Source organism: Mesoplodon densirostris, chromosome 14 (assembly GCF_025265405.1).
Source record: "Mesoplodon densirostris isolate mMesDen1 chromosome 14, mMesDen1 primary haplotype, whole genome shotgun sequence".
In the NCBI taxonomy this organism is placed as follows: Eukaryota; Metazoa; Chordata; class Mammalia; order Artiodactyla; family Ziphiidae; genus Mesoplodon; species Mesoplodon densirostris.
The window spans coordinates 29,827,183-29,848,580 of NC_082674.1; the positions used below are offsets into that span (position 1 = coordinate 29,827,183).

The following is a 21,398-nucleotide window of genomic DNA, read 5'->3' on the forward strand; positions in this document are numbered from 1 at the left end:
CATGTGTTTAGACAGTAAGCGCTGTGTTCAGTCACATGACTATTATAATACCACGGAACAGAGATGATACGGATCAAACTGAGAATCAAATGAAGAGAAAGAGGCATCTGAGAAAGACTTGGAAGTAGAAATCACAGGATTTGGAAACCAATTACATATTTTTAGGGGGTGAAGGCACGGACATGTAAACAGTATGAGGCGATAATCAAAGACTACCAAATTTTGACTGTCAAAGTTTCTAACCTGGATGAATGTAAGGAAGGTGACACCACTGTTTAAGAGAGATAACATAAGAACAAAGGGAAGTTTGGTGGAGATGAGAACTTGGAGAGCATGATTTTGACTGTGAACTTTGTGACATGCTGAGTTCAAAGTACCAGCGAGAGACACGTGGAAAGATATTCAGTGGGCAGATGGAAACGTGGGTTTGGACTTCAGGAGCAAAGACAGAGGTAACTAAGTCGATCTAGGAATTCTCCACACAAAGATGATCACTAAACCGATGGTCCTAGGTAACTTTCTTCAAGGACTGAGGTATTAAAAAAAAAAGCCTTAAGGACAGAACACAGGGAAAATATATTTCAGGGACAAGTAGAATAAGAAATTGAAAAGAAAACACCAGAAAAGCAATAGGACAACCAGGCAAGTGTGGTGATACTGGAACCAAAGGAAGAATGTCAAGATGGAAGGGACTGGGCTTCCCTGGTGGTGCAGTGGTTAGGAATCCGCCTGCCAATGGAGGGGACACGGGTTCAAACCCTGGTCCAGGAAGATCCCACATGCTGCAGAGCAACGAAGCCCATATGCCACAACTACTGAGCCTGCGCTCTAGAGCCCATGAGCCACAACTACTGAAGTCTGCATGCCTAGAGCCCATGCTCCGCAACAAGAGAAGCCACCACAATGAGAGGACCACACACCACAGCAAAGAGTGGCCCCTGCTTGCCACAGCTAGAGAAAGCCTGCATGCAGCAACTAAGACCCAACGTAGTCAAAAATAAATAAATAAATTTATATTAAAAAAAAAGAAGGGGCTGTCTGATAGTGCCAACTTTTTTTTAAATTGAATGATTCTTTAAATTCTATTGTGCTTTATAATCTTCACACACATGATTTCATATAATCCCATAATAACCATTTTCCCCCCCATCTCTACATTGCCCCACTCCCCCTTTCCTCTCCCCACTGGTAACCACAAGTTTGTTCTCTGTACCTCTTTCTTTTTTGTTATATTCACTAATTTGTTGTATTCTTTTTTTAGATTCCACACATATGTGATAACATACAGTATTTGTCTTTCTCTGACTTATTTCACTTAGCATAATGCCTTCCAAGTCCATCTATGTTGCTGTAAAATTTTGTTCTTTTTTATGGTTGAATAGTATTCCATTGTGTATATATACCACATCTTCTTTATTCATTCATCTGTTGATGGGCACTTAGGTTGCTTCCATATCTTGGCAACTGTAAATAATGCTGCTAGGAACATTGAGGTGCATGTATCTTTTCAAATTAGTATTTTTGTTTTTCTCGGATACATACCCAGGAGTGGAATTACTGGGTCATATGGTAACTCTATTTTTAGTTTTTTGAGAAACCTCCACACTGTTTTCCACAGTGGCTGCACCAACTTACATTCTCACCAACAGTGTACGAGGATTCCCTTTTCTCTACATCTTCGCCATCTGTTATTTATGCTTTTTTTTTAACATAATCTTTCTGACTGGTGTGAGGTGATAGCTAATGGTGGTTTTGATTTGCATTTCCCTGATGATTAGCGATGGTGAGCATCTTTTCACGTGCCCGTTAGCCATCTGCATTTCCTCTTTGGAAAAATGTCTCGTCAGTTCTTCTGCCCAGTTTTTAATCTGGTTGTTTGTTTTGATGTTGAGTTGTATGAGCTGTTTATATATGTTGGATATTAACCCCTTATTGGTCATATCATTTGCAAATATCTTCTACCATTCAGTAGGTTATTTACCATTTGTTTTGTGTGTGGCAGCTTTAAGTTATTAGTTTTTAAAATCAGTACTTTTTAATGGAAAAAACCTGATCCAAAATCTGTCATTTCCAAATTCATTCTATGAGGCCAGCATTACCCTGATACCAAAACCAGACAAAGATAGCACAAAAAAAGAAAATTACAGGCCAATATCACTGATGAATGTAGCGGCAAAAATCCTCAACAAAATATTAGCAAACCAAATCCAACAACATATTAAAAGGATCATACATCATGATCAAGTGGGATTTATCCCAGGGATACAAGAATTCTTCAATATCTGCAAATCAATCAGTGTGTACACCACATTAACAAAATGAAGAATAAAAACCATATGATCATCTCAATAGATGCAGAAAAAGCTTTTGATTAAGTTCAACACCCATTTATGATAAAAACTCTCCAGAAAGTGGGCACAGAGGGAACATATCTCAACACAATAAGGGCCATATATGACAAACACACAGCTAACATCATATTCAATGGTATAAACCTGAAAGCATTTCCTCTAAGATTAAGAACAAGACAAGGATGTCTACTCTCACCACTTTTATTCAACATAGTTTTGGAAGCCCTAGCCACAACAGTCAGAGAAAAAAAGGAAATAAAAGAATTCCAAATTGGAAAGGAAGAAGTAAAATTATCATTGTTTGCAGATGACATGATACTATACATAGAAAATCCTAAAGATGCTATCAGAAAACTACTAGAGCTCATCAATGAATTCAGTAAAGTTGCAGGATACAAAATTAATGCATAGAAATCTGTTGCACTTCTATACACTAACAATGAACTATCAGAAAGAGAAATTGAAGAAACAATCCCATTGACCATTGCATCAAAAAGAATAAAATACCTAGGAATAAACCTACCTAAGGAGGTAAAAGACGTGTACTCAGAAAACTATAAGACACTGATAAAAGAAACTGAAGATGACACAAACAGATGGAAAGATATACTGTGTTCCTGGTTTGGAAGAGTTAATATTGTTATAATGACCATACAACTGAAGGCAATCTAGATTCAGTGCAATCCCTATCAAACTACCCATGGCATTTTTCACAGAACTTGAACAAATAATTTTAAAATTTGTATGGAAACAAAAAAGACCCCAAAAAGCAAAACAATCTTGAGAAAGAAGAAGAGAGCTGGAAGAGTCATGCTCCCTGACTTCAGACTATACTACAAAGCTACAGTCATCAAAACAGTATAGTACTGGCACAAAAACATACACAGAGATCAATGGAACAGAACAGAGAGCTCAGAAATAAGCCCACACACTTATGGTCAATTAATCAATGACAAAGGTGGCAAGAATATACAATGAAGAAAATACAGTCTCTTCAACAAGTGGTGCTGGGAAAACTGGACGGCTACATGTAAAAGAATGAAACCAGAACATTCTCTAACACCATACACAAAAATAAACTCAAAATGGATTAAAGACCTAAATGTAAGACCTGTTACTATACAACTCCTAGAGCAAAATATAGGCAGAATACTCTAAATTGCAGCAATATTTTTTTGGATCTGTCTCCTAAAGCAAAGGAAATAAAACAAAAATAAACAAATGGGACCTAATTAAATTTAAAAGTTTGCATAGCAAAGGAAACTGTCGACAAAACAAAAAGACAACCTACTGAATGGGAGAAGATATTTGATAGTGCCAACTTTACTCAACAGTTACAAGTCCTCACTTTCTTACCTGAAATCCTTAGGCTAAGACATGTTGCACAATTCACAACATTTTCGTAAAAGGTAATAAGGTAGATGAACTTAATTAAGGGATGAAGCAAGATGTGTAGCAGCACCCCATAATTAACAAATGGATATTTCCGTAATGAAATGTAGTACGAATCACACTATAAGAAATCAGTCAGGGACTTCCCTGGTGGCACAGTGGTTAAGAGTCCGCCTGTCAATGCAGGGGACATGGGTTTGAGCCCTGGTCCAGGAAGAACCCACATGCCACGGAGCAACTAAGCCCGTGTGCCAAAACTACTGAGCCAGTGCTCTAGAGCCCGTGAGTCACAACTACTGAGCCTGTGTGCCACAACTACTGAAGCCCGCGCACCTAGAGCCTGTGCTCTGCAACAAACAGAAGTCACCGCAATGAGAAGCCCATGCACCGCAACAAAGAGCAGCCCCTACTCGCCGCAACTAGAGAAAGCCCACGCGCAGCAACAAAGGCCCAACCCAGCCAAAACTAACTAACTAACTAAATAAATAAATAATTTTTTAAAAAAAGAAATCAATCATTACTATTGTCTCACTCAGCTTCATGTCAGGGCCAGGTGAGTATAGTCAGTTCAGGCTTTGTTACCAAATAAATTATGAAAAAGCTTTTGGTTTTCAGAGCATTTGGATACTGAATCATGGTTAATGGATTGTGTCCCTATATTTGAAACGTTTAAAAAGTTTAGAATAAATATATATGTAAACTATTTCATTCTCTTATAATAATCTTATTCTCAAAGAATTCAAAACTAAATTAAATAAAATTCAATAACGACATTTAAAAACTGTTTGTTACCAATACTGATGGCAAAAAAAAAATACCAGCCACAACAATGCTGAAAATATAATGAAATTTAAAGTGAAAAGAGATTAAATATGAATGTGAAAATAAAGAGTTGGTATTCCTAAGGAAAATAACAATATTTTGGAGATATTTGATAATATTTCTGTGAATTTTGGTAGAAATATAACTGAAAGTTGGGGGAAACTGTCAAAATCGAGAATTTGGTGCTAAGTTTGCTTTGCAAAAACCTAAGTACTTTCTCCACTTTAAAGAACATGAAACCAGAAACTGCAGATACTGCATTATAGGTTTGGTTTATGAAGAAAGACAAAGCAAAACGGAATCAGCAAAATCATACTTAGAGAAAAGACTCTGGCCTTATATCAAAAGAGTGGTGAATGAATGTACACTTACAAATTTTAGACTGAAATAAAATATCTAAAGTATGTATTATGCTTACGATTCCAATGTTGCTTTAAATGATTTATTAACCTACTGATTACTGTCCCCAACTGTTCTCAGTTGAAAACATTTGAGGGTTTTCCTATAATATCTAAGAATTACTTGATTTTCAGGTTCAACATGATGTTTACTCTAGTAAACAATCTGGGATGCCATGTTTCAAGATCTGCCCGAAGCCAACTCCTTCGGTAACCTTAAAGAAAGAAACTTGCAACCCAATGCTCCAGCTATTTCAAAACCAGGTTTCCTCCCAGAAACAGAAGGACAGGAGGTCAAAAATTTAAGCCTGCCACTAGAAAAGAAGAAACTTCAGAAAGCAGGTAGGGCCACATAAGAAATAAGAAGTGTTTTTTTTTTCTTAAGATTTTTTTGATGTGGAACATTTTTAAAGTCTTTATTGAATTTGTTACAATATTGCTTCTGTTTTATGTTTTGACGTTCTGGCTGCAAGGCATGTGGGATCTTAGCTTCCTGACCAGGGATTGAACATGCACTGCATTGGAAGGCAAAGTCTTAACCACTGGACTGTCAGGGAAGTCCAAGAAATAAGAAGTTTAAGGCAAATTCAGTAACAGGAAATTTTCATACTACTCATTCACAAGATGAAATTCTAATAGCTTTTGCCTTTCTGATGATCAGGAGCTTTATAGGATGTTTTGTCTGCTTAAATATTATGATCTGAAACACTACCATAATACATTTAATTGTACGTGACTGTGATTTCTGATGTTTGTGTGCCAGTATCCCAATCTAAATGACTTAACCTACTCTAACTCCAAGGTTTGTACCATGATCCACAGACTTCTGTCTTAAACAAGGCTTCCTCTTCTCTCTCTGGCCTGCTGTTGGTGGGAGGAGTTCATTTCTCTGAAGGCCACCATTAAGATAGCAGGCTTCAGAAAAACAAATTCTAACAGAAGGAGGAGGCAACTCATTGAGCCACAGAGTGATCAAAGTCAGAATTTCAAACCTATCATTGCAAACAGCAGAACATTCTCTGCATAGAGGACACATGTAGCTTGACTATGAATTCTAAGCAATAAAGATGGCCTACAGCCCTGTATTCCGGAAAACTGAGAAGGATGGAGTTGCTTCTCTTCTATCCTTAGGTTAGCAGACAAAGAATTGGATTTTCTGAAAGATTAGAGCTTAATGCACAAATCCTTTTTCAGGATGGAGCATGAAAAAGATGAACTTATTAAAGGTGTAGGAACACAGGTGCTTTTTTAACTCTCTTCAGAAAAAATAGTATGAGAATAATCCCCTAGAATCAATTTTGCAATAACACTTCCATATTGTGAAATTGTCTTTAGGATAATTTAGTACACAGAAACTTGTAGAATTTTCACAACCTGTGGTCAAAAACCCTTTTATTACCTATTTATTATTACTATATATTTTTCAATGATTGTAGATTTTGAGATTTTACTTTTATTCTAGTCCCTCTTATGACTTTACATCTCCACTGACTACTGGACAATGTAAGGGCTATGTATTCCAAAGTCATGTCCTCAGCTACAGCAAAAAAAAAAAAAAAAAAAGTGATTAATAGTTAGTACTTCATCATTTCATACAGAATAAAAAAGGAAACTGTCACTGTTGTATTTCTGAGATAAAAATAAATACTATTTGGGGCTTCCCTGGTGGCTCAGTGGTTGAGTCCGCCTGCCGATGCAGGGGACATGGGTTCATGACCCAGTCCGGGAAGATCCCACATGCCGTGGGGCAGCTGGGCCCGTGAGCCATGGCCACTAAGCCTGCGCGTCCAGAGCCTGTGCTCCACAACGGGAGAGGCCACAACAGTGAGAGGCCCACATACCGCAAAAAATATATATATATACTATTTGATTTTTCTCTCTTGGAAGTGAAATTCTAAGATACCTATAAATTTATAGAAGATAACTATAGAAAATTCTATTTTTCTTCTTACCTGGCAAGCTTTTGCTATTATGTCTGATGGAGTATCTTGTGAAAAGGCTGGTCTTAGAGCAGCTCCCACCTAGAAAAATGAACACAAGCATTTTATTTTTAAAGATAAGTAGTAAACCTCTTGTGTCTTTGGAGATGAAAACACACAAAACACATCTTTGTTCCTTTCCTTCTTCTCTCTCTTTTTGGTGACAATAAACTCAATTATACTATTCTCCTTTTGATTTCCAGGAGATTATCATTATCAAATCTGTAGGATCCTATACCAAATAGGAAATTAATCTTATTTCTTTTTCATTTATTTTTAATAGTAAATAGGATTTTCTGACAAAGCCACATGTTCCCAGAGATAACAGAAAACTGCTATTTTTTTTCTATCTATATTCCTGAACATATTTCTAACAGTATTTACTTCATGGGTGAATCTCATATAACTGAAATTAAAGGCTCAATTTCTTTAAATAACTTAGTACTAAAAATTTACATAGTCACTAAAAGACCTTAAAAATCATTTCACCTCAAAAAGAGACGCTTTAAAAGAAGGTTGCTCAAGAAATATTAATGTACTGTTGTCATAGTAATAAGTGAAGAAATATGAGCTTTAATTTTTTTATCCAAGTACTAACCAGGTCCAGCCTGCTTAGAGCTTTAGTTTTAATAAGCCAGTATCAGTCACAGATTCTTAGATATATTACATTTAATATGTAGGAGCTGAATAAGGAATTAACTATATAGTCAACTCCTAATTTGAGATTTCTTCCATTACACTAGGTAAAGATACCTGATTTAGATAATTTACTTTTAAATGGTTTATGAAAAAAAAAGTGAGAGAGTGTGTGTGTATGTATGTTGAGTGTAGAGAGCAAGAGAAAAAAATCAATGTTAAAGGAAATGAGGCAAAATTCTCAATTGGCAAATATGAATGAAGGATGAAGGGTATAAGACAGGTTTTTTTGTACTATTCTTGCAATTATTTATGTAGGTTTGAAATTATTTCTAAATAGAAAGATTTTAAAAAAAAGACCTTCATTCTGATAGGTTGGGTATTTGGGAGTAAATAATTATATACAGGTTTTCTACAGCCATTTGGCCTAGAAAGTATAACTTCTTTACCTATAGTTATGATGGAAAAAATGGACTATACATTATCCTCACTTTTTAATTTTGTGTATGTTTGAACATAGATTTTAGATGAAGTATGATGTGTCTAGAGTCAAGATTTTGGTATAATCACAGTGAAAAAAAAAAGTTTGTTCTTTTCTTACTAACATAAGTCTTTTTCGCCTTCACATAATCCATTACTAGGATTACATCTATTGTGCCTGTTTTGAAGAACATAAATATAGGCATAAATTTCAGGGGAAACAAGTATATCTCTGTTTAGAATATAATAAAAAAATCTTTTGAAAATATACAATTCTTTCAGTAATACTTTTCACTATTATTAAAAGTTAATTTATCCTTTAGCATACAAGAGGCAATTGCTTTTTTTTTAAATTAATTTATTTATTTTTGGCTGTGTTGGGTCTTAGTTGCGACACACGGGATCTTAGTTGCGGCATGCGGGATCTTTCATTGTGGCGTGCAGGCTTCTTTGTGGTGCGCAGGCTCCAGAGCACGTGGGCTCACAGCTTGCGGCACATGGGCTCTCTACTTGAGGCACATGAGTTCAGTAGTTGCGGTGCGTAGGCTTGCTTGCCCTGCAGCATGTGGGATCTTAGTTCCCCAACCAGGGATCGAACCCACGTCCCCTGCATTGGAAGGCAGATTCTTTACCACTGGACCACCAGGGAAGTCCCAAGGCAATTGCTTTTTATTTTTAAAAATGCTTATCAAGTCTTGGCATATAAAATAACAGCAGTGAATCCACAACACTCTTTAAATGTTCCTTTTATCTTTTAAGTGGCATGGCTAGATATCTAAACATAAGACTGGAAAGCCAGGCTGGAACATCTATTCTAGTTTTATCACTAATACTACATCATGACTTAAAAATAGTGACAAGTTTTATACAATTGTTTCTTCAACTGTGAATTGATTCAAACTGTGTAACAGGCAATGGGAGTAAAGATATGCATTCTACATGAATAAATAGGTTACAGGTCCAAATACATTTCTCCAGGGGATCTTCACTTCTTTAATCTTCACTTTTCAAAAGATCAGTTTTAATTTTGAAACAAATAAAATATCTCACATTGGCTTGATACTGCTCCAGAATCACATGACCTGGAAATTCTGGCTCAGGCACAGATGCAAACTTCTTGATAATGTCTTCAAGTGCTTGGAGCCCAGCCATCCGCAGCTGGTTACTATGATCGGTTGCAGCCATGAATGCCATGCGAATCAGGTCAGAGAGATGAAGTACCAAGAGGTCATCTAAAAATAAAAATAGAAGGCAAAAAGGAAAACATTTCCAAAATTAAGTGTAATCACATAAAAATACGGAATGAAATAAACTTCTTTAAAAAAGCATTTATGATCCACATATTTCACCAAGTTTAAAATAACAAAGATACTTTCAAGAAAGTTTCCATATCATAATCTCTCAAGAATATTGGTAAACCTTTATACAATAACACTGACGACATTGTAAACTGACATCTGAAGCAAAATAACTGATTACCATAATTTTCCCCAAAAGAGTTTGTAATTTTTTTGTCAGTGGGGGTTGGCAAATTTTTTTTTTAAAGAAACAGATAGTAAATATTTTTGGCTTTGCTGGCCATATAATTTCTAACATAACTACTCAACTCTGCTGTTGTAGTATGTACAAAGACCATATGTACACAAATGGTTACACTGTGCTCCAATAAAACTATTTATAAAAACAGACTGCAGGCTGGATTTGGACTGCAAGCTGTAGTTTACCAACCTCTACTCTGGAAAAGATTTTTATAAGGACAAGATGTAGAAAAGGGAAGCCTTTTTTCTTTTAGCCTTAGAGTAAAGGCTGCCCTAGATCAGTCCTATCAAAGCTTAAAAGCAAGGCAATTGTTCCCAGAATGAAACTGCTATTGCTTCTCTACACAGTCTCTACCTACACCCTCTCTCAAATCAAGACCTCTATCTTTTTCCCAAATCCAAGGTGATGAACTCCTAATGTGGGGGAGAAGAAAGGGGTACTGGGCAGAAACTCCAAAATGGGGAGAAAATTAGGGGACTGACAGAGGTTTATTGCATTCTGGGATCTTCTGGCCCACAGAACTATAAGTTAATAAACTTCTGTTATTTTAAGCCACTAAGTTTGTAGTCATTTATTATAGCAACAATAGAAAACTAATACATCCAGCCTCTTCTACCTGGAAAACCCTCTCTCTGCCTCTAAAACCCAGCTTCAAAATGATCCCTTCTGTGAGGTCTTCCCTGGCACTTCAGGAAATGAGTAGCAGTTTTTTATGTTCCCAAAGTACTCTATCCTTCCACTATTGGGATATATGATTATTTTTGAGTGATAACTTTGTCTCTTTGTCTTCTAGACTAGAAATTCTTCAAGAGCAAGGACTATGCTTTTTTCTTCTTTGGATCCCCAATGGGAAGTAAAGAACAAGATTTGGTAAATATCTGATGAATAATGACATGATTAAAGACACCCTGTTCATAATAAATTGTGCTTTGCTGGTATCCTATATTCAGATTCCAATTTTATACATAGTATAATACTGTTTTATTTTTTGTTTTTTAGTCCATTTGTGAGTTTTACTGCTTCTTATACACAACAAAGTAAACTGAAAGGCATTTTTAACAAATAGACTTCAATACAGAGAACATATATGATGTGTCTTCAGATATTTAAAAAAATGACACGATGATGAAGAGACAACAAAGCATAAGATAAGACAGTCTGTTACTCTACCACCTCTCTCAGCTTCTCTGGGTTTCTTCATTTGTAAGTGAAGATACTGGCCTGATGATCTCTTTGTAAATTCCCTATAATATCTGATCCAGGGGATATACGGTATAAAAGCTTATAAGTGATCAAAAAGTAAAAGGTTTCAGTAATAAACAGTTTTCACCTTTTCAAAAATACCTAATAGCAGTTCTGAAATCTGAGAGTTTGAAATCTGCCATGGCATTCATGAATTCTGACATTCCCCAAGGCTGAGGATTGCAAAACTCACTTTATTTATTCACCTTAAACTTTTGCTAAAAGTAGGATAAGGTACCAAGGAAACATAAGTTATTGCCATCATTATGCTGAGGGCCATCATTATCCTTAGGGCAAATGATTAATATATCTTAAGATAGATAAGATATATAACTTTGGACCGCTTTCCTCAACTTATCTTCCCAATAGGGATCAGAAGTTGGACAGTATGTAGAGAGGACAGAAAACAAAGGTAAAAGGCAAGAAAACATACAATAAATGAAAGGCATAGTCTAAAGCATGTTACAAAGCAGTAAAATATTTCAAACCTATAAAAATATTCTGGGGAAAAGAAGTACTGATTTTTAATTTACTTGTAGGGTTTCGCAGTTTAGCAGAACGTGCCATAGCAAGATCAAAGTGAGCCTGGTCTGCATTCTCACACAAATTGATGATTCGACACAGGCAATCAGCAGCAAATACTCGAGTGGCCCAGCGAGGTGCCACAAAGGGCTTTGATTTATCTTCTTCTCCTAGTGTGGTAAACATGGTATCATCATCCATCTCATCTTTCTTTTCAAATTCTTCATCTTTTCCACTACTTAAGGGAGTTGCAGTACTCATATCTGTAACAAAAATAAAAGCATATTATAACAACCTTACATATAGCAAAAACGATGCTTTAGAAATAGTACTGTTTGATGATATCTAATTTAAAACCAGTAGAAAACAGTAGAATTGGCAAGGTTTTTCTTTTAAACAATCAATAAAAAGCCGAGGAGGGGGAGTGGGAGGTACAAACTATTTGGTGTAAGACAGACTCAAGGATGTATTATACAACATGGGGAATAGAGCCAATAATTCTGTAATAACTGTGAATGGAAAGTAATCTTTAAAAATTATATAAAAATTTACAATAAATAACAAATTAAAAAGATAGCAGCCATCAGTTTTCAACTTGAAATTCAATAATATTGTTTTGTATTCATTGTATGTACTTTCACAATGACTTTACTTTTATGAAAGCTATGATGGTTGTTCTGTTTATGATAGCCATATAAAGTTTCTCCTTAAAATAAATATATTTAATTTTAAAAATAAATAAAAATAGAAATTAAAAAACCTGGGAAAGAATAACATAAAAATATTTTATATATTTCACTAGTTTTACATCTTATGTCAAATGACAGAGTAGCCTGGGATTTTTATATATGAAAATTAGGTTGAACTTAGTCATTTGTCAAAAAATAACCAAAGTTCATTAGTTTGTAATATAATTTAATCTTCAACATTTTACAAGGATTTACAGATTAAAAATTATTAGTATTTTAAAATGTAAGCTCTATATATCTGTAATGTAATATATGTATCTAAATAGATCTATATATGGTATATATCTATATATGCATCTATATCTATACATGGTATATATCTATAGATATATATCAAAATTAAATAATTTTCATTATCTTAAGAATATATTTTATATATTAAATACATACCACTAGAAGCTGCTAGGACATCTTTACAAAGCATTAGCCAATGGGAAAGTTTTTCTACAGCCAGTGATGACAGCATATGTCCCAAAGTATCATGAATATCAGAACATAATTTTCTATCTGTCTCCCGGTCTAGCATTCCAAAAAGAAGTCCCTCAAGACCAGTTTCTGTTATATTAACACCCTGGTGCCGGCAATGGACATCACTTCGAGAACTAACTCCAGGTGCAAAAGGACTGACATCTGAAAAACAATTTTTACAAATGAACTTGTGTAGGATTTTATCGTATACTACAGGTAACAATTATGTTAAAGACCATGATTTACACGTAAATTCACAATAACAACAAAACCAGCTAGCTATATACACAATTTAACTATGGTCTCCAATTTACCTATCTTTAGTTTTAGAATTAGAATTTTATCTGACAATAAAGGTAAAAACCCTGATCTTTAAGACTGATTATTCTGTGGTATTTTAAACAAATCTCCAGGGAATGCTCATTAAATATATATTTGATTTTAACAACAAGAAGTGTGGGAAAGAGACTTTTTGTGTGTGTGTGTGGTACGCGGGCCTCTCACTGTTGTGGCCTCTCCCGTTGTGGAGCACAGGCTCCGGACGCACAGGCTCAGCGGCCATGGCTCATGGGCCCAGCCGCTCCGTGGCATGTGGGATATTCCCGGACCGGGGCACGAACCCATGTCCCCTGCACTGGCAGGCGGACTCTCAACCACTGCGCCACCAGGGAAGCCCAAGAGACATATTTTTAAATAGATTTAATAGTCTGAAAAAATTATTGCTATATATGTTGGGTGAACGAATTGAAACTTATTTAGTCTTCTAGTTCAGATTTTACAAATCTATAAAGCTAGAACACAAATTATAAATAGATTATATCCTAAAAGTTTATTTAAAAATGGGGAAAATCCTGCCCAATCAAAAGTTGTTATGAAATAGTAGTTAAATTTCTTGCTTTATCTGAAACTCTTTTTATTCTTTTTTTTTTTTTTTTTTTTTTTTGCGGTATGCGGGCCTCTCACTGTTGTGGCCTCTCCCGTTGCGGAGCACAGGTTCCGGATGCGCAGGCTCAGCGGCCATGGCTCACGGGCCCAGCCGCTCCGCGGCATATGGGATCCTCCCGGACCGGGGCACGAACCCGTATCCCCTGCATCGGCAGGCGGACTCTCAACCACTGCGCCACCAGGGAGGCCCTTTTTTTTTTTTTTTTTTATTCTTATAAATAGTAGGAGTAGAACAAGTGGCAGCCTTTAAGAATGAATACTATTAGGCTCCCGGAAGTCCAAAGCCCTCTGAACCTTGAAGACAGTGATAAAGAGGGATGAGGGCTGAAAAGTGGCTTTTTAAAATTGAGTCACTCCAAAGACAGAATAAGGGGAGGTTTGCAGAAAATAGCCACAGTGAGGGGAATTCAAAGACAGTAGGAAAGGGAAGGTTCCAAGGAGGGAACATTACGGACAGATTAGGCACAGAGGCCTATTTTTCTTAGCAGTATACAGTGAGTATTCTCCCGTATCAAGAATTTTACTTCCACGATGTGAATTTTCACGACTACATAGCACACCATTGAATTAGGAGTACATTAACTGATTAACCATTGAGGATGAATTCCTAAAAAAGGAATTGCGTAGCCTAGGAAGGGGCGGAGCTTAGCGTGAGGATGCTTTGCGACTCAGGTTCCGCCAGCGTCGCTCACAACATCCTTGGCGCACTCCCGCGCAGGCCAGTCCACGTGAGGACCTGAAGATTCACACACGCAAAGCCGAGCCCAGCAGCTCCCCTAGAAGCCAGGACTGAGGGATCCCGAGAGGCGCCCCCAGAGCTCCGAAGGCTCCTCCCTCGTCCCACAGTCCTGCGCCCCACCGCCCTGCTTCGGCCTCACCTGTCGAACCTATCTGTCACTGCCTGCAGGACACAGCCCTTCCTCGCCTTCTGCCAGGCCCCAGGCCGGCTGCGACATTGAGAAGATGGGCAGCCGGCCCCGCAGCCCCAGCGCCTCCCCTGCGGACCGGTGGGGACCGCAACCCAGAGGACGGGGCCCCGCCAAGCGCCGGCGAACGGAGGAGCCCGCGGGCCCCGAGTCCAAGTCCAGGGCGGCTCCAAGCCTGGACAACCTGACCTGGCCCCCGACCGCGGACACGCTCATCTTCGTGGTGGTCCTCCCCACCGGCTGTGCCCTGCACGTGCCCCTGGACGACGTCGACCTGCTGCTGGAGCCCGAGCCAACGTCCGTGAGGCAAGTGTCTCTTGGAGATCGCATCCTCATGCTGGTCCCCGAGGCCCTCCTGGGCTCGGGTGTGGGAGGCCCGTGGGTACAGGGCCTGGGACGGGGCGCTTTCCTGAGCGCTCCCGGGGAGTACGTGGCCCTGGAGCCGGGATTCTTCTGCGCAGCCGTCCCAGAGATCTCCTGCCAAGAAGAGGTCAACGAGGAGGACGCAGACGCTGACGCCGACTTCCTGCCGGCTGGGACGGATGCTGCTGCAGTCTCAGTCGCTGGGCTCCGCCCCTCGGCGGGATGTATGTCTGGCTTCGACCTGTTGGGCCAAGCCTCAGAGCCGTCCCCTCGGGCCCCCAACACTACTCCAGAGAGATGCTCTCCTCACTACGACGACAACCTGGACTTGCACCTTCCAGAGTCCTTCCCTGACTCACCACTCCAACCTCTACCTCCCTCTCCAAGTCCAGGTCCTCACCAGCGGCCCCAACGCCCTCATGGTCCTCCACGCAAGACCCGGAAATGCCTGTTCCCTGAATCAACTGCCTCCCACAATTCCTGGCCAACTCAACGGGGACCAGGAAAGAATCTTCTGACATTGGCTGTGTGTACCTTGCACACACCATAAGAATCATACGAACAGATGCTTTATGGATGCAGGCTGCACTGCAGAATTTTGATCAGTGACTGACTAAAACACCTGAAAGGAAGCTCACCCGGGCAAAGAAAAGCCGCTTGAAATACACTCTGCTTTCCAACAACCAGACTGCTCCTTAGATTTTCTCTAGGCAGGGCACCCTTAAGCAGCTCTACCCCCCTCCCATTCGCTTCAAACCGAAGCGCCAGCACTTTTCTCTAAAAAGCCATCCTTTTCCAGGCACCCTACCACTGCCCATACCCCTGTTCCCCACAACCCCCTTAATAGAGTAATTACTAAATTTGTTTTGTTTACAGGGTTTTGGACCTAGTGTCCATACTAGTTTACAACAACCCTCTACCCAGTTTGACCTCTTTTGGATGGCAGCTCTGGCCCCTTTGGGGGAATCTAGCCAGTAGTTGTATGTGGACAAATCTTGGTTGGATCCAGAACACAGGATGGGGAACAATGATCAGGCGCCCTCCTCTTTTTGAATGAGCAGGTTGGCAAATGGTTTAACTTTATTGCTGGGTTTGGGGTGGTATTTTCCCAAAAGAGCCAACTGTTTTCCATTCTTCTTATATTCTTTTAATATATTTCTCTTGTCCTGGAAAAGTTTGTAGTTTTAAAGATTCTGTGTTTTATACTTCTAAGATCCCAAATAGGTTTTGTACATTACTACTAGCATATAGAAATAATTTGCTCTTATATTGGTCTGATATCCAGCAAAATTACTTAATTTCTGTACCCACTTATCTGTAGCTTCTCTTGCTTGACTGATAAAGATCTCTCCAAATTAAAAAAAAAAAAAAGGAATTGCTAGGTCAAAGGGTAAGCACAGTTTGAAAACTTTGAGGATACACTGACAAGAAAATCCTCCAGAAAAGCTGTATGACTTTACATTTCTATCAGCAGTATAAGAAATTTCTCTTTTATTCATATCTCCCCCAACACTGGTTAAAATCATTATTTTATTATTGGTCAGTTTTATAGAAGAAAAATGCTATCTTATGATTGTATTAACGTGCAACTATTCAATCACTAGAGGTTAAAGGTATTTCATATGTTGATATTTCTCCTTTGATAAAACACCTCTTTTGTGTGCTCTCATGATTTTTACAGATGCATAGAAGAGTTACCATAGCAGGTCCGAGACTACCCTATTAAGGCCTGATATTACGGGAATTGGGTTTCAGGAGGGTTCCCATCATTTCCTGATAAAAGTGGCTTACTGTGCCTAAATCATCTGTACCAACAATATAGTTTATGCTGAACATCTGCTTTCCTTCTGAGAGTCTGAACTTTTGGTATGTGCTAGGCAGACCATGCCTATTTGACCAGTCCCCAATAAAAATCTTGGGCACTGAGTATCTAGCAAGATTCGCTAGCAGACAACATTTCACATGTGTTGTCACAACTCCTTGCTGTGTGACTCCATGGGGAGTGGACTCTTGGAAGCTTGTGCCTGGTTTGCTCTAGACTTCACTCCATTTATTCTCTCCCTTTGCCGATTTTGCCTTGTATCCTTTTGCTGTAATAAATCACAGCCATAAGCGTGACTATATGCTGAGTCCTAGCAAATCACCAAACCTGGGGGGTGGTCTTAGGCCCCCTGGCACACTAATTTGTAAAAGCTTTAAAAATATTAAAATATAAATGTGCACATTTTAATACAATAAGCATATTTTGAAACTATCTTTCCCTCTCTTAGTTTGCCTCTTTCAGTTTTAATTATGGTGACTGACATCTAGAAGTTTTGAAATTTTACACGCATTCAGGAGAATTCTGTAACTACTTTTGGTGCTATGTTTTCTCTCCAAAAAGTAGTAATGTTTACTGTTAGACTTTTATAATAAACTTCTTTTACATTCTACAGTACAGTATGCTTGTTAATAGAGCTCTTATTACACTATGCTAAAACTGAAGCTATTTTGGTATGTTGCTTCTTAGAATCCAAGCAACTTCTATGCATTAGGAAGCTCTTATAAGTAAAACTTTTCTCTCACAATAGGGGAAATCTCTGTCAAGCTCTGAAAAAGTTCCCAAACCACCTACCCCTAGAATCAGAAGACCAGCTACAAATTCAAGCTATACTTAAAACTCTCCCAAGGGCTTCCCTGGTGGCGCAGTGGTTGAGAGTCCACCTGCCAATGCAGGGGACATGGGTTCGTGCCCCAGTCCAGGAAGGTCCCACATGCTGCGGAGCGGCTAGGCCCATGAGCCATGGCCACTGAGCCTGCGCGTCCGGAGCCTGTGCTCTGCAACAGGAGAGGCCACAACAGTGATAGGCCCGCGTACCTCAAAAAAAAAACCAAAAAACCCCCCAAAACTCTCCCCAAAGCAAAAAGAACTGAAGAAAGCAAAGATCCACCTTCCGTTACCCAAACATCTATTGACATTTCACAGTTTTACTGGTTACTTTGGTCTTACCTTCTTCAAGGAAAAGTTACATCACAAAAGGTTAGCTACTGTCAAAGACTGGAAGCTTTCAGGTAACCGTAAAATAGATAATTTCTCTTTTCAGAAGCCTACTAATGATACAAGGCAATATCCTTAGAGCTAGTCATCCCTTATACCGCTAAAACATTCTCAAGGGATGGCAGAAGTGTCCTGATGCTAAATGCTACAAAAAAAATTTTTAAGCTATGAAATTTTAAAAAAAGTAAAAATGTAAAGTTACCAAGAAAACTACATGGGAATTTTAAAGGTGATAACAGTTTTATTTTACCTAAAAGAATAAGAAAATTGACCATATTTCAATGCAAAAATATTATTTAATAAGTAATACTCATTTGAAATGTTAAAATACTTAAACAAAAAGAATATTCACCAATAATATAACTTACTAGCACCACTGCTCTCTTTGTCCCCTGCATTTTTTGCTAGGCTCATGGCATATTCGCATACTTCAGCTGCTTCTCTTTGTGCAAGCTGCCGGAGACATGCCACAGCTGCTCGTCGAAGTAACAAATGGGAACTACATAAGTGAACCTGTAAAACACAACAGTTTTAGAGTTTTCTTAAAAAACGCTGTAATATCATTTGCCTAATGAATATATATGAACACCTTACTTGTGAAGAGGCTCTTCATTTTACCACCTCAGTTGTTTAAGATATAGCCAAATAATGGCCTTTTCAAAAAATAGTAATACCAATAAAATATATGAAGAATATTTTAGTAGCCTATAAAATAACTGCCCCAAGACTTGGGCACTAAAGATCACAAAATATACTTAGATTAAAATCCAGAGGGCTTCCCTGGTGGCGCAGTGGTTGAGAGTCCGCCTGCCGACGCAGGGGACACGGGTTCGTGCCCGGGTCCGGGAGGATCCCACGAGCCGTGGAGCGGCTGGGCCCGTGAGCCATGGCCGCTGAGCCTGCGCGTCCGGAGCCTCTGCAATGGGAGAGGCCACAACAGTGGGAGGCCCGCGTACCGCAAAAAAAAAAAAAAAAAAAAAAAAAGATCTTTTGCACATCTTATTTTACACATGGTCGTACTAAATTCTGTCAATGAAATTTTTTAAGTGCACAGAGATTAACTGTAGTGAATGAACAGTTAGGGGGGGCCTCCCTGGTGGCGCAGTGGTTGAGAGTCCGCCTGCCGATGCAGGGGATACGGGTTCGTGCCCCGATCTGGGAGGATCCCATGTGCCGCGGAGCGGCTGGGCCCGTGAGCCGTGGCCGCTGGGCCTGCGTGTCCGGAGCCTGTGCTCCGCAACGGGAGAGGCCACAACAGTGAGAGGCCCGCATACCGCAAAAAGAAAAAAAAAAGAAAAAAAAAAAAAAAAAAACAGTTAGGGGGCAGAACACATAATAAGAATTGAAAACAAAGGGGGGTGTATAGTAAAATAAAAAACCAAAATCAAGCAAACATAAATATCTGAAAAGAACTGCAAAATGGATCCTTTTGGTATAGCATTTTTTTTTTTTTTTTTTTTTGCGGTACGCGGGCCTCTCACTGTTGTGGCCTCTCCCGTTGCGGAGCACAGGCTCTGGACGCGCAGGCTCAGCGGCCATGGCTCACGGGCCCAGCCGCTCCGTGGCATGTGGGATCTTCCCAGACCGGGGCACGAACCCGTGTCCCCTGCATCGGCAGGCGGACTCTCAACCACTGCGCCACCAGGGAAGCCCAGGTATAGCATTTTTTTTAATCTCACAAGTTAGTGAAAGAATCAATATAGTGCACTCTAATACATGAAGTAAAGTGTAAGAGGCAGTACTGCATAATAATTAAGAGCTCAGGCTCCAGGTGCCAGAGTGGATTTGAATCTTGGCTCTGCACTTACTCCCGTGTGATTAGACGTTAGACAAGTTACTTAACCTCTCTGTGCCTTGTTTGTCCATATGTGAAATGGGGATAGTAATTCTTCACAGGAATATAGTGAAAATAAGTTAAAATAAGTATTTTACTTAGAACAGTGGATGACACATGGTAATTGCTCAATAAACATTAGCTATTATCACTATTACTATAAATCTGACTCATTGAGAAAATATTAAATTATGTTCCATATGCTGCTTTTTAAGCAAGGAAGTAAGTAATGTATTTTAGAAAGAATCTCATCCAGAAATGATGGGGGGGGGAATAAAATAATAAATAAGTGATGTGGAATACATAACTCCTTCACAATGCTAGATAATATATTTTTATGCTCTTAATATAGCATTTGTAACTTATTTTTGTGTAAAACTCACAACCCATGAAATTATGCCAAGTATTAAAAGAAGAAAATATAACTGAGGAGAGAAAACCTGACAGATCAGATTTTTTTCAACAGAATTTTTTTTTTCACGTCTCTTCCTGAAAATAAAGACGTTTTGGAACTTGCAAATATCCTATAATTAGAAAAGTTAAGCATGATCATATGAGATGGGAAGAACAAGTATCTCAGAGTTTCTGCCTTTTTATCTGTACAATGGGGACAATGTCCACCTTACCTCTATCTTACACAACTATGGTAAGAGCAAAGGATTAAATATATATGAAGCAGAACACCATACCTTTAATTACAACTAAATAGAATTATATCTAAGAAAATACACTCAACAACTGCTGACTAGCAGAATCAAAGTGAAAGAAACAAAACATTTTAACGTTTACACTTTGTAAACAAAGTGTTTTCAAAACTCAATTTCAACGATTCTGAGGTGTACTCTCCCACCCCATTTTAACATCTCTGATATTAGAGGTGCAAATGATCATTAATGGTGTCTTGCAGCCACTGTAAACCAGGTAACAACAAAGTTGTATTTGTTTGAAAACTTTCCCTTGACACTTCCTGGTAAAATCCACAAAACGTCAGGAATAAACCATATTAAATTTGATAAAAATATATGGCTTCGTGCAGACTTCCTAGCTGCTTAGATATAATCACAATCTACTGTGACATCCATCAGTATAGCTTGGTTTAGCTTTGCTCTTGAATTTTATATAAATGGAACCATGAAGTCTGTTCTCTTCTGTGTCTGGTTTCTTTTTAGCAGTATGTCTGTGAGATTCATCCATGTGATTCCATGTAACAGTTCATTCATTTTTATTGTTGTGTAATATTTTATTGAAGAATTATATCACTATTTATCCACTCTGCTGATTGGTGGACACTTAGGTTGTTTCTGGGTTTTGGCTAGTATGAATAACCAAGCAATGAACATTCCTGTACATGTTTTTTGGCACACATGTGCATGCATTTCTGTCAGGTATTTACTTTAGAGTGGAGTTGCTGGGTTATACTGTATGCACACTTTCAACTTTTTGTAGATTGTGCCTCATTGTTTTCCAAAGAAGCTTTTTTTTTCCCTTACATTCCACAAACCTTAGGAATTTGTGTGCTGCTTGCTCCTAATTAAGACCTCTACCTTCCTATAAAAAGCTCTGTTATTTAAACTTTATGTCACCTTGCTATCTTATCCCTTCTGTGCCTGCCATATACTTATTATATCATGGTCAACTGGATATCCCTGCTCTGTCACTGACGACATGGGCATTCAGCTCAAGTCTTCCTCTCACTGACATCTATAATTTTCCCA

At 38.6% G+C, this 21,398-nt stretch overlaps 1 protein-coding gene across 5 annotated transcripts in view; it reads right to left on the reverse strand.

Moving 5' to 3' along the window:
* The window catches only part of HEATR5B (HEAT repeat containing 5B), a 90,391-nt gene that overhangs the window by 22,304 nt on the left and 46,689 nt on the right, over positions 1-21,398 (reverse strand). For all 5 annotated transcript variants that reach the window (XM_060117881.1, XM_060117880.1, XM_060117882.1 and 2 more), the window contains exons 22-26: positions 18,218-18,362; positions 12,501-12,740; positions 11,373-11,624; positions 9,109-9,290; positions 6,916-6,984 (exon numbers count right to left, since the gene is read on the reverse strand). In XM_060117881.1, coding sequence (XP_059973864.1) covers positions 6,916-6,984; positions 9,109-9,290; positions 11,373-11,624; positions 12,501-12,740; positions 18,218-18,362 — 888 coding nt within the window. The remainder of the gene's footprint in view (positions 1-6,915; positions 6,985-9,108; positions 9,291-11,372; positions 11,625-12,500; positions 12,741-18,217; positions 18,363-21,398) is intronic.